The following is a 13,828-nucleotide window of genomic DNA, read 5'->3' on the forward strand; positions in this document are numbered from 1 at the left end:
CAACAAAAAAAATTTAAAAAATTATTTTTTTAAGGGGACAATATATCTTTAATTTTAAATTACACTATAGTTATGGTTAAAAGGAAAATAACAATGTTTAATGAAAAAAAAATTAGTATTATACTGTATACTACAGTGGTAAAAAAAAATGTAAGGTACACATTTAACAACAAGCAACTCACCAATTACAGAATTGATAAATCTATCATGCTTAATAAATAAGTCTCATTAGGCACCAAGCTACACCTCCAATATGGCTACTGTATATTGAATTACTCAATTGGTTTACATTTCAGCTCGCAAGCAAGATGAGAACTTCTAAAGGAGAAATGAACGATGTGAAGCCTATAATTTATAATGCAGATACAATTCAAGAAATGTATCCTTTTTTGTAACATTATTATGTAGATAAAAAAACCAAGGTAAAACCTCCATTAAAGGCAATAAAGTGTCCCCTTAATAGTCCTCTGAATATGTATTGCCTCGGTTTCATAAAAAAGTGTCTTCCTTGAATAGAGGTGTCCAAAGTATTGTGCTTATACGGTAACAGCTGAATTTGTCTTTAACATTGTTGAAACTTAGCATGGACACTGATGTTGGGGATGATCTTTTCACAGCTTATGCAACACCTAAGGTTAGTTATATTAATTTGAATATATTTTTATATTAATTTGGTTGAATGAAATTCATTGCTTATTCTTAATTTTGTGAACATTTAATTCATAATCATTCATTTATTTATTTATTTATTCATCACCTTCAATTAAAAATGTGACAAAACATGTAATCAAACATGTGACCAATAATGTGATCAAACATGTGATCAAACATGTGATCAAACATGTGACCAAACATCAATTAACAAGTGATCTATTAACAAGTGACCATGATCTCTATACAGGATTCTAAGAAGCGCTTACAGCGAACACCAGATCCAGTAGTGAACAAACGATTCTCATCTGTTAACAGAACACCTGTCATCATGTCTCCTTCAATAATGTCACCTGGCAGGTAAATTATGCAAATTTATAATAAATGAATACTATATTTTATAAGGTAACTTGTGAACGACATGATGATAGGCTAGTAATTTAATTAACTAGAGAATACCATTTTAATTGATTAGGAAGAAAAATTTTAATTCATTTATTAAAAACACAAAATTAGTTTTAATTTTAATCAAACAAATTTTTTTGCAGCTCGACACCATCTCAGAAGTATAGTGCTCGTCAGAATAACGGCCAAGTGTTGCTCTGGCATGGAAGTGTTCGTAACTGGAAAGGTTCAGATCCAACGACAGTTTTAGTGAAGCATTACGGAGAAACGTACAACCATTTAATCACCAATTATAAATATATGTATCAGAAATTTACAGACAAAGCACATGGTATGAATGCAGAATATTCAGTTTATATCTATAATAGAGATCAGGTGAAACAAACAATTCTCATAATAATAAATCTTTATTTTTGCAACGAAAATAAAAACTCGTTCACCAGAAATGTGTCCTTCCACGAGGCCGTATAACATTGTAACACAAAGCATTGCAATAAGAATTAAAATTAATGTTAAAATAAAAAAATAAAAAATTTCAAATTTTAAAGTTAGTAAAGTAGACAAACAACAACACAAGAAGGATACATTTTTAAAAATTTTATGCAAAAGTGATTAACTTCGTTAAATCTACAAAATATCCTATTCAAAATTCTGATTTTATTAATCTTCATTTTTCATGTTTTTGGCAGACAATACATCTTTAAGGGCCCAGAGCATGAGCATTCCCAATGTAATTGATCATTACATGTTTTTAAACATGTTAAAATTATGTCTGTAAACATTGTTTTGTTCATTTCTGTTGCAGTCCTTGACAACATAATAGAAGATATTGGTCAATATTTACAAGAATCTTACAGTATAGAGAGCCTGTCTCATGTTGCCATGCCAATTCAGGTAAATATTTTCCTTTCATTACCGGTATACATTGCACGTTTTACCTTAAAGAAACAAAAAAAATCTGTTAATGTATAGTAATGATCTAAATACATAAACTATTTCTTGATTTTAATATAGGAGTCCACAACTGTGATTGGTCGAATTTGTTGTGACAGTAACGGTCGTTTGAATTCATCATCTGTTCTTCTGGAAGGTTCTGTTGATTCTTCATCAGGAAAGCGTGTTCAAGTGAACTTATCTGAGTTAAAGGAATTCTCCTTATTTCCTGGACAAGTTGTAGCTATGGATGGAACTAACACAACTGGCAATACGTTTGTTGCATCCCAAATATACAAAGTAATTTTATATGTTCAATTTCATTCAAATCGTATTCATAAAAATTGTAAAATACTATCAATTACAATTTACAGTTCACCAGTGGATAAGATAAGATATTCATTTTAACAGGGAAAGAGTTTGGTATTGCCGAGTGACACCGCAAATTCATTACTTGACCACGGACCATTACATGTTGCAATTGCTGCTGGCCCATTCACTACGTCCGACAGTGACCAGTATGAACCCCTGGATGACCTCATAAAAATGATACACCAGGATACACCAGATGTTTGTATATTAGTAAGTTTAACGAATATAAATAAAGGCTAAAACAAGTGTATATAGTGCACACCGTCTATGGTGTTGAAGGTATGTACACAGAAAAATTAATAATATTGCACTTTAGCGCGGCAGTAAAGATTTAAATATGTATTGTCCGCCTGAAAAAATAATCTGTAAATTTTTTGTCGAATATGGGTTTTAATGTCACATACAGTAATAGTTTTACCAAAAATTGGAACGAAAAAAAAAAAATATTTTACCTGAAAAATTTAAAGCAAAAAATGAGTTAGCAGCCAATTGGTTTTTGGTTTAATTTAACCGTTTCTTTTGTCATTTTATTCTATGGAAGTGATTCAATTTGTTAAAACTACAAAATGGCCTATTCGAAGTCTGATTTTATTAAAACTTCATTTTTAATGTTTTTGGGGGACAATACAGTACATCTTTAATATTTAGTATTTTACTGATGATATTTATTTGTTATTTTTTCAGCTTGGACCTTTTATTGATTCAGACCAAGAATTTATAGTAGTAAGTGAACAATTATACTATTGTCATATCACTACCATATCTGAGCATATCACTACCATATTTGGGCACCACACTTTTATCTTTTATCAAAATATCGTGTGCACAACAGAGTATTAATAACCAACCCTCTTTTTCATTTTTTCGTGTTTTTTTTTATTGGTAGAACATGGAGCAAGAATATGAAACATTTTTCCAGTTTTTAGTTGATAAACTTGTTATGGGCACGCAAAAGTAGGTTTATTAAACTATTTGTAGTTTTTTAGACTGTAGTGTTCCTGAAATTCACTGATATTATTTGTATCAGGACTTCTACTTTTCTATGTTCTATGTTCAAAATCTTTTTTACAGCTCAAAAACACAGTTGGTATTTGTTTCCTCAATCAAAGATGCCTTTCATCAGTTTGTCTTCCCAACACCGCCATATTCTACAGACTATTTGAAGAAATATGCCAAAGAACAGCAGCAATATCAGGTAATCTTTCAACTTTTTAACTTTCATGTTTACGATCAAAAGCACATTTTTTTTTTACCATATTTAATGAGAGTGATCTATCCAGCAATTGCTGATCATTAGGGACCCTAGACAAACATACACAAGATGCTCTACATAAACAAAGTCTTATTACAAGTCTGTAGGAGTGGATTTGTAATTTTGTTTATAGAAAAAAACCTGACATGTGACGGACTTGAACCCAGGACCCTTGGAGTGGTAGCCAAGCATCGTAACCACCAAGCCACAACTCCACCAAGACATTAAGACTTGGGTTTAATGTGTTGTATCAAATGTGACTCATTATTCAACATGGCTAACACAGTTTTGACACATTTTTATATATATTTATTTCCTTTAATAATCTACTGTAAATTAATGTGTTTTTTTTTTATAGAGAATACATTTTGTGTCCGATCCGTGCACGCTAGACATCAATGGAATCGTGTTTGGCATTACTTCTACTGATATTCTGTTTCATCTTGGAGCAGAGGAAATTTCTCTCTGGTAAAAATATATTTATGTTCTTTCTATTAGAAATTACTTGGCATTTTAAAATTGTATACCAGCAGTAGAGAAGGAACAAGTTTTTCTTGTAAACTTTCTAATAAAACATTCACTTTATCACTAAGGGTTCATCTTTTGTCTTTGTGATCAAATTAAGAGTATTATGCAAATTGTGCTTTAATTTTCAGCCCACCAGGTACCTCTGACAGGCTAGGCCGGCTTGTAAAGCACCTGTTGATGCAGCAAACCTACTACCCACTCTATCCACCTCCGTGTGGTATGCCGGTGGATTTTGAACAGTTTGAACGCTACGCAAAGATGTCAGTAACACCAAACCTACTGATCGTACCATCAAATCTTAGATACTTTATAAAGGTAATTTGTGATTATTTAATTATAAATATATCTCTTTCCTTGCTCATAGTTTGAGAGTGCCACACAGTACATCATTAAGTAATATTTAGGTGTATAGTTTAACAAACTGTTTAAAAACTACAGCTCAAAAAACCATAAAATGATTTTAATGTTTTCTTCTCAACTTTTTGAATTGTTTCAACAGGAAGTTGATGGCTGTCTATGCGTCAACCCTGGACGTCTGACCAAGGGTCAAGTTGGTGGCACCTATTGCCGTCTTGTAGTCCAGCCAGCAGAGAATAGTCAAGGTAAAGGTGTGGCATCACGATCAGCAGCTCAAATTCTTCGTATATAGCAAGGTAATTAAATGAGATTTGTTTTAAATCTGTTACTCAAATTGTAACATCAGTTACCTTGCGACGGGACTCAACATCTCAAAAACATGTTACAGTATGTTACAGAATTTTTATCATTTTTAATTTCCTGTTCAACGAGAATTTGACTTTATTATTTATTTAACACAAATAGAAACACTGTTAAAGGATAAAAACGTGTTTTACTTAATCTAGCGCCAAATTGAACTAAAAAAGATGTGGCTGGCTAAGAATACCATTTATGTTGAACAGTACCTCATGCCGTACTGTAGTTGAATTTAAATGCGTGGATTAGTGTCAAAATATAACGATTATATTCTGATATTTCTATACAATTATAAATGTTTTCACCGCTGGTGGTAAAACGACTTCTACTAAACATAACTAGTTTGTAAATACTAAAAAGAAATTAAATGCAGAAAGAATTGAGAATGAAAGTCACAAGCTAATTAATATTTCACCTCAATCTCAAACAATAAAATCTACAAAAAGTATAAGTGATATTTTTTGTTAATTTATTAATACAAATTTGTATATAAAATAATAATTCTTATATTCTCAAGAAATGTTTTTTTTACAATAAAAGCAAGTGCTCTATCAGGTGTCTGATATTTGATTTGTTTCATGATAAAATGAAGGAAATTTGGTTTCCTTTAGTAATGATAGTGTTCCCTTTTCTGTGTATTTACAAACAAAATTGAGTTAAGAAATATTTGTTACAAATACGACAGCATTTGAATCATAATGCTGTAGATAGGCTGAAACAACAAAAATACATAGAACTAGAACACAACTTGTTATTTCTTTTATTGCAACACATTATTAGAAAAAAAAAATCACATTCACATACAAAATATTTTAAACTTGTTTTTGTTCAAGGTGATCAGCATTGCAGACAAAAGTTAACAAAATATAAAGTAGATAGTTTAGCCACAAACTCATGGATTAGCCTCTTAAATTAAATGGCACCAATATAATAAAATGGAAAGACATTAATTTTTTTTCAAGTTAATTTTCTGTTCTGTTAAAACATACATGTAGGTTTTAGATGTGTCACAGACTAAATAAATCCAATTTATGGATACATTTTATTTAGTGTGAAGACAGAAAACATAGTATACATATACCATACATATCTTTATAGGTTAGTTTTTTTGCACCATTCATATTCCTCAGTTGATGTCTAAACAATACTCAGATCTCGTTTAGAGCCACATTTTGAATTTAAAGAAAGCTTGTAAGTCAGGGTCATTGACATCTTTATAGTTGACACCAGCGTACACATTCTTTAGTAACTCATTCTTGAACTTTGACTCCAGAATCTCTACATACTTTTCTAAACAACCTGGAAAGAAACAATTAGTTTGTCACTTAAACTGACGTACACTTCCAATTCTTGAAATGTTGGAACAGTTGGTGTGCTTACTTAAGCTCTGTCCACACCAGAGGTTTTACTCTTCCCTGGTCTACACTATAAAATTGTATGCGACAACAAAAAATGAGATGTGTTCATACAGTATATGGACACACAATGATGTCATTTTACTACCATATTTGAGCAGATCACACTTTTGATAGTGTAGACAGAGCTTAATTTTGTTATATAATTTTCTTCAGGGCACCCATCACTGCTTACCAGGAATACATATTGAAAACAGTACAACTTTACACTACAGTAACTTTAGTTTTTATTTTTAGTTTAGTTCTCATAGCAATTGTCAATTCCTATGTAGTGAAATTTTGATAAAAATTATACAAACCTATTCCCATCACTCGGCCCCATGCGATCAGATGAGGTTCTAATCGAGGGTCATCAAATTTCTGGTTCTTCATCAGTATTCGCACGATCTCTCCGTGTATGTATGCATCGTCAAATGAGGAGGATTCTGGGAAGGGGAACCGGGAATAAACATCTACCGCTTTCATTTGGTCTTTCTTGATTAGAAGATCAGCGAGTTCTATATAGGCATCATGAAGCTAAATAGATAAAATATGATTAATGGTTTATTTTAAGGCATAGTTGTATTCAGAATAATTGATTTTTTAAAAGATATGTTTTTCTAGATATTCCATTTATTACTGACCTGGGGTGCCATTATAATGATGTCATTATACAACATATGTGATTCTTCACTGTCCTCATTTTCTTTGGCTAGCACTCTTGCTAAGCCTAGTCTTGGCTGGTAACTTATCCTGTTCAAAGGAGTGTTAGCAGGTACTGTGCTTGCTGGCATTGGTTCTATCAGAGAAGAAAGTAATGTTAGCCTTGAAGAATATTATATACAGTAACCACCTGACACGTTAGATTCTTTTTATTTGTGGAATGACTATATTGATAGAAAAGATAGTTCCCATAACATTCTATATTTTGGTTTCCAATGGCTTTGAGTCATTAGCTATAATAATATATATATTAGCTATAATTATAATACAGTACCTTCTTTTTTATCCGTAGCCTGTTGCTTAGATATTGCTGTAGCTGAGCCCTTGGCAGGTCCTCCCCTGTTAGCAGTTGTTTTAGTCACAGTACCCCTAGTAGCTGCTTTTGCTGCAGTACTCTTATTTGGTAATGCTGCTTTAGCAGGGGCTGGTTTCCCTCGATTTGCTGCTGCTGCACCCCTAACCGGAGTCACCTTAGTTCCGCTAGCTGTAAAATAAAAAACAAAAGTTTACGATATCAAGATGTTGGTATACTATTTTAAACACCTTGTTGAGAAAGACTATAAGTGTTTTTTATAGACTTACTTGGTGTTACTTTGCTAGCTGTAGCACCCCTACCTCTTCCAACAGGTTTTGTTACCCCTCCTCTTGACGCCAGACCACCTCTTGTTGCCGGTTTTGTCTTTGCTGTCACTGCAGCAGCTTTTTCTTCCTTTTCCTTCTCTTTCAGCTTCCACCATTCTTGATCTGCAAAACACAATCATTGATTTTCTAAAGTATATATACCAAAAGAACCATCATCATCAGCGAATTTCCGCAATTAAACTTTATTGTTATTGAGAAACCAACATACCTTTTAACTGCTTTGGTATGTCTCCTCCGGCAATTGGCTGCCCCTCTTGTGCAATGCTAGCTCTGAATGATAACTGAGCCTGCTGTAGGCTAGTCTTGCTTTCAACTGAGCTAGGCTGGTTATCATAGAAAGCTAGTTGAGCATTCCCTAACAGGCAGAGTGCCTGGCTATTGGTTGGTTGGATAATTACACCTGTCTGACAAGTCTGTTGAGAGAAAGTGTTTTATTTTTATCATTTTGTTTGTGGGAGTAGAATTATTCTTACCTCTGTCAATTATCAACATTACCTTAGTTTGCAAGTTCATTAACTCCTGATTTTTAGGTAATGTTGAGCAGCGAATAAAAGCAGATAACTGCTGACAACGTTTAGCGATCCATTTGGTTTTACTTGATTCATTTGTCAGCATCAAGTTTAGTAAGTTAGAATGGCAGTCAAGTAGAATCCATTCCATTGACTGATAGGTGTTTGCACGAGCAGACAGGTTGCAGAGGTTCCGAGCTGCTAAGGTGCTACAGCTACACAGGAAATGAAATTATAACTATGTTTACACACTCTATTGTAGTTACATATAGTCACTTTCATTTATAGCCATGCATGTGAGGTATATAATAACGTTTTGCTAAAATTCAAACAAGAGAAGAATAAGTTGTGTACAAAAATTGGAATTATATTGGTTTTATCAGAGTATACCGATCACACAGGTACTTTTGTTAACTCTCATGTGATTTATATCAGTAGCTTAAATTGATTCTATATGCATGTTTAACTTTTGTGTGTGAACACAACTAAAGCCTATCTATATCATTCTCATTTTAAATTTTAAAACACATTAGGTAATAAGGAACAAACAATACCAGTGAAATATCTGTTTAGCTCCCATTGACTTTTCCTTAGGCAACTTATCCTGAATAGAAGCAAGGTGGAGAAAACCTTTGAAAAGTGCCACTGTTGTTGCCCTCCATAGATCCTCTGAGTTTAGGTCAAATTCAGGATCTCTAGATAAGAAATGAAAGGTTAGTTAGACTGTTGGCGAGTTTCCATCTTGAATTATTAAGGGTTTTTGACACACCGCATTCAAGTTATTTTCCAAATAAAACCTGGTTATACTGGCCTTTTTCTAGTGATAAAGGATATATGAATCATTGTAAAAAAATTCTTATTTACCCACAACCAATGTTATCTGCATTGGCTAGGCTCAATTCTAAGAACTTTTCCAAGCCCTCATGGAGGTATGTAACAGCCTCTTTAGCTCTTGAGCCAGAATCAGACTTGTGCTCCATAATTGATAAGCCTAAGTAAAATCTGTGAAAGAAAACAGAAGAAAGATGCTTTGCAATTAGTATGTTTTGACATCGAGAATGTAGGTAGTAGGAACAACAATTATATGTTAGAGGTTGTGAGAGAGCGGTTAGTTTCAAACTTGTTCTTAAACTGTTTTTTAAATGTCAGCTTTCCACCAACTGATTTCTGAAAGTACCAGTGATATACTATTATTATATTGTGAAACTTATGTTAACCTCGGAATACGAAAACGAAAATATTTAGTTAAATGATTAAAGAATTTACCTTGCAATAGTAAACTGTGGTTTCAATCCAACAGCCAACTCTAGCCTCTTAATGGCTTCATCTGGTTTGTCCTGCATAAGCAATAGACGTCCTACATGGACATTATATAAAGCATTGTTCTGATCTAAGCTTAGAGCATCCTGGAACTTCAAAAATGCTTGGCCTAAGGGGTTCTGTTGGTCTGCTGCTGCTTGTGCTGCCTTGCCATCCTGAGAAAAATGTTCATAAATATTATTATTATCTACTACTCATTGGATGATGATGGAGAAGGAAAGGGTTGGCTTGAAAATTCAGCCAGCAGTCCACAGCAATAAAGAGGGCCCAAAGAGGATAGATGAGGTGAGACTTATTAGACAGATATTTTATAATTTAACATTATAACATATTACCTTTGTAGCTTGCTTTGATTTCCATATGTACAAGCCCTGAACATAATCAGCTTTCCCTGACTGTCCCGACTCCAGCAAGAATTTGTACTCTTCATCAATTGCTTGGAGAACTCTAGACAATGGAGCCTTAGGATCAACTCCACGTTGCTGGCATATTCTTCCAATTTCTTCCTCCTTTCCTGTCTCTTTCGCATTCAAAGTTAAGCTTCCAAAATCATCAGCAACATCTTCCTTTAAATAAAAAAAAAAAAAAAAAAAATTACAATTAAGTCATGTAAGTAGAAAATAATATTGTGATGAGCAGAACAAAATTCATCTCATTGTGGACTATTCAAGGCCTACTGTTACAAATACAAGGCACATCATAACAGTAATTTTAACAGCTGTTAACCAGGCAAGATTGACGATCCAGTTTATCTAGGCAAGGCTAGGCCCTCTCTAGCTTGTTTTGGAAAAGACATCACCTCTTTCTTCAGGCCGTACATGTCTTCAGCATAGTATTTTTCTTCCATGAGTAGGCCTAGCTTGAAGTGAAGCTCGGCATCTTTAGGCTTTTTTCTAATTGCACAGGCTATGCTAACAGTGGCGTTATGAAGGTGGTCTATTGGTATGTTTGCATCACGAACTGTTTGGCCTACAGAAAATACAAAGAGTTTGATTTAATTGAACTTCCAACACAATAAAGGTTTCTGCTACCAGAATTGCTTTCTGGTCTTCATGACTTTATTAAATGTTGATATTACTGCAGTACAGTAGTGTTCTACTGCAGAACAGTTAGTGTTCTAATGCAGTGCATCACAGTAGTGTCTTCTGCTGTACTGTTCTGCTGTTTTACCTGGTTTTGGTAAGCTATTTCTGTAGTTTTTAATCATCGTTTTAGCATTTTGTAAGAGATCATCTACATTGCCCCCGCCAACTACTTCTTGTAAAGACTTCTCCCATTGATGCTCCTAAAACATAAATTTGATTTGACATTGAAAAGAAACATTGATAATGAGTGATACAAATAGTACATTATTACATAGCATTTGTGTACATATTTAGCTAGGATTTTCTGGTATTTTAAACAATTAAAATATGGAAAAGAAGAAGATAACAGATTACAGTACCTTGTAGGAATGTTTGATTTCACGATTGGTGAATTTTCCAGTACAGAGATTGGCATTGTGCCAATCCATCTCACTTTTGGTTACTTTATGACTACAGCTACTACATGTCTCTTTTTCTATCTGTGAATACGTGTTTTAATTATTATTATTTATTTATTTTTTATTATTGCGAGGTATATAACCTAAACCTGAATAACATCCTGAAGAGACTACCTTAATGTTACCTGTATTTTTTATTTATTTACACTAGGTTAGCAGGTCCAGTAATAATCTGTTACTGTGTGCGTACTAGTACACCGCTGAGGCAAATCCCCACCCCCTACACGTCTCCAAAGATGTACTAGGTTCTTTAAAGTGCACATGAGCCAGATGTGTACAATGGACGTACAATTTATAGTCCAAGAAGACTCGTTCTACCACCAGAACCATGGAACAAATAAGCCTCGAACCCTTGTCGATGTTGTGGCTGCTTAATTAATGTTTAACTGTCTTAACCGTATATTTTAGTTATATCTTACCTCATCATTTTCCCCAGTTATTGGTTTCAGATGACAATTCTTGATATGATTTCCTAGTTCAGAATACTCCATCTTTGCTGTACAACCTAGAAATTAATTAATTTGTTAATTTCAATGACAAGTATTGCTATATTAGTATGATTTATGCTATTTATATAGTAAGGTTGTGTGTATGTTAGTGGTGTACACTATTGCTTGGTTCCCACTAGAGACACAATGCAAGTATGTTATGCAAAGTAAGGGATTTGACCAATCACAAGCGATGGATTATTCAAAAAATCGCTTGTGATTGGTCAAGTTGCTTAGGTTACCCATGACAAATATGAATTATTACCAGAATATTGTTTTTTAAATAAGTTCAGCTTTAACACACCTAAATATGAATATATACACTTCACATTTATTGCTGACAATTCCGTGTCCATTTTTTCTTCAACTAATTTCCAATCGCCGTCCAATGGTGTTTCATCTAATGGATCAATCTTGGATGTCCGTGTAAGGAGTTCAATGATTGGTTCACTGAATACATGCTTAGGGTCAGATTCTTTGATACTGATTGGTCTATACAATGGGCCTAAGGTCACAGGGCATTCATACTTCATAGCAATAGGTGGGTCTTCAAAGTTGACAATAGCTGGGAGCCACTTCCTGATAATATTGATGACATAGATCTGATGAAATAAAGAATAAAATGTATATAGACAAATAACATAAGAATGTTAATTGTAGTCCAAAAGGTCTTGAATTAATTACCTTTTCAGGAAACCAAACTTTAAACTCGCAAATATATATTTTGGCCCAGCAAAATGATGGTACCGGTAGGTATTGACAACATTTCTAGATCCATGTACTGTATATATGCAGTAACTAAAAATAATATCTGGGTTCTTTAAAGTAGGCCACATGACCATATCACAGCTCTTTTCAAAACTTTTCTTTGCGAGTTTCTGTAAAATAAAATTGTACCTGGGTATTTGACCCATCTATTGAGGTGACTTTTATTTCAATGGTTGTATCACCAACATTTAGGCCAACTTCTGATTCCGCCGACGATTCCCCATTCACAGTTACCGACGTCTTTTTGTCGGGTGCTTTTGCCTTTACACTGAGCATGCTCAGACTGCATGGAACAATGCCTGCAAATTAGAATGTTTAAAAAGTTTATTGTAAAAGGTTTTTTATAGGATGCAATTAAAATATCCTTTTTTTGTGTCTTTTTTTTTCCAAAATAAACACCTAGTGACCAAACAAATTATATTTTAAGTGCTTCTTTTACTGACGCCCGTATTCTTAAACCGGACTTTAGTCGTAGTTTGCACAAATACAGTATTTTTTTTACTTATGTTGTTATAGTTATCCAATGGTATAGAATGCCAAAGCGATACATATTCGATGCTTGTTTAAATTAATAATAATTTAGTATGTTAAATACAAAAGCCTACTTGTATAGTTAGTTACTGTGGTACTGAAATCTGGTGTGAGCTGTCCAATAGATAGTGTAATGCTGCTAAGAGTAGCATCTTTTGCTGAAAGCCTCTTAACATTGATCTTGTAGAATTTAGTGGTTCCATCTTCAGCTGACACTTCTATTTTGAGTACGGTGACATCATCTTCTTTCAATGGTAATGTCTTGCTGCCTTCACTTCCCTGGAAAAAAGATGTAGTGACTTCGTACTTCGTTTCCCTAAATTCAATGCATTTGTCACCTACTACTTGGACCTCTAGACTAAGCCTACCTCCTACTACATTCTAGCTAGGCCTATTAATATTAATCCTAAATACAAACATATTAGTTACCGAGTTGGCCGTAGGTAGCTAGGATGACAAGTTCTGGTAACAGTTTCATTTAGGCCTAGTTCATACTTAATCTAGGCCTAGCTAGGCATTATCTGTATAATCTAGACTAGTTCTAGGTTAGTTAGGCCTAGACTAGAGAATCAATCAATCATCAGGCCTCTCTATCCAGTTTATCTAGGCAAGGCTAGGGCCTAGCTAGGCCCTCCCAACAAGCTCCTAGGCCTAGCTTGTTTCGGAAACTCACAATGATTTGATAGCTTGCATTACTGTCGCTGGTTAAGCAACTTATAGTAATTTGTGCAACATCACTGGGTACAGTCACGCTATATTCAGTTGTGTTTCTTGCAAACTTTGGACTCAACGTTCCGGGTTTTACAGACAGTTTTTCAAGATCACAGTCATCCATATTTTGACGATTGTTCAATTTATTTTTATTTTACTTCTTCTGCAGATTGTTTTTGTTGTTGTTTGGACCCTGGCGTCCCTTGCAACCAATCAAAAAAGGTCAAATTTACTCAAGCGCGAAAAACTTTGTTAATCTCTAGAGGGCGGCCCTGAGATAATTATTTTTTTCGCCCTTGAAAAAGACGCTAAGCGTCTTCTATATGGGAACGTGTATCCTATAT

At 33.9% G+C, this 13,828-nt stretch overlaps 2 protein-coding genes across 3 annotated transcripts in view; one reads left to right on the plus strand and one right to left on the minus strand.

The window, feature by feature from the left end:
• Nucleotides 1–13,828, plus strand: part of LOC140059884 (DNA polymerase alpha subunit B-like) — a 29,104-nt gene that overhangs the window by 1,615 nt on the left and 13,661 nt on the right. The window contains exons 3-15 of one of the 2 annotated variants that reach the window (XM_072105859.1): nucleotides 297–379; nucleotides 583–634; nucleotides 902–1,011; nucleotides 1,200–1,387; nucleotides 1,862–1,950; nucleotides 2,071–2,289; nucleotides 2,401–2,571; nucleotides 3,046–3,084; nucleotides 3,248–3,315; nucleotides 3,433–3,556; nucleotides 3,972–4,081; nucleotides 4,270–4,456; nucleotides 4,641–4,794. In XM_072105859.1, the coding sequence (XP_071961960.1) occupies nucleotides 297–379; nucleotides 583–634; nucleotides 902–1,011; nucleotides 1,200–1,387; nucleotides 1,862–1,950; nucleotides 2,071–2,289; nucleotides 2,401–2,571; nucleotides 3,046–3,084; nucleotides 3,248–3,315; nucleotides 3,433–3,556; nucleotides 3,972–4,081; nucleotides 4,270–4,456; nucleotides 4,641–4,790 (1,590 nt within the window). In that variant the 3' untranslated portion in view covers nucleotides 4,791–4,794. Of the gene's footprint in view, nucleotides 1–296; nucleotides 380–582; nucleotides 635–901; nucleotides 1,012–1,199; nucleotides 1,388–1,861; nucleotides 1,951–2,070; nucleotides 2,290–2,400; nucleotides 2,572–3,045; nucleotides 3,085–3,247; nucleotides 3,316–3,432; nucleotides 3,557–3,971; nucleotides 4,082–4,269; nucleotides 4,457–4,640; nucleotides 5,303–13,828 lie in introns of those variants that run through there. The other variant, XM_072105858.1, reaches the window with a different exon arrangement.
• Nucleotides 5,422–13,608, minus strand: LOC140060403 (uncharacterized). The gene is made up of 19 exons (XM_072106591.1): nucleotides 13,447–13,608; nucleotides 12,848–13,052; nucleotides 12,372–12,541; nucleotides 11,779–12,076; nucleotides 11,406–11,491; nucleotides 10,888–11,007; nucleotides 10,614–10,728; nucleotides 10,243–10,412; nucleotides 9,779–10,009; nucleotides 9,390–9,598; nucleotides 8,988–9,125; nucleotides 8,678–8,818; nucleotides 8,110–8,338; nucleotides 7,823–8,027; nucleotides 7,555–7,716; nucleotides 7,247–7,456; nucleotides 6,894–7,048; nucleotides 6,570–6,786; nucleotides 5,422–6,154 (listed from the first exon to the last, which is right to left on the minus strand). Exons 1-19 carry the CDS (start codon nucleotides 13,606–13,608, stop codon nucleotides 6,015–6,017), a joined length of 3,363 nt encoding a protein of 1,120 aa, XP_071962692.1. The 3' UTR covers nucleotides 5,422–6,014.

The sequence above is a fragment of the Antedon mediterranea genome, chromosome 10, assembly GCF_964355755.1.
Source record: "Antedon mediterranea chromosome 10, ecAntMedi1.1, whole genome shotgun sequence".
In the NCBI taxonomy this organism is placed as follows: domain Eukaryota; kingdom Metazoa; phylum Echinodermata; class Crinoidea; order Comatulida; family Antedonidae; genus Antedon; species Antedon mediterranea.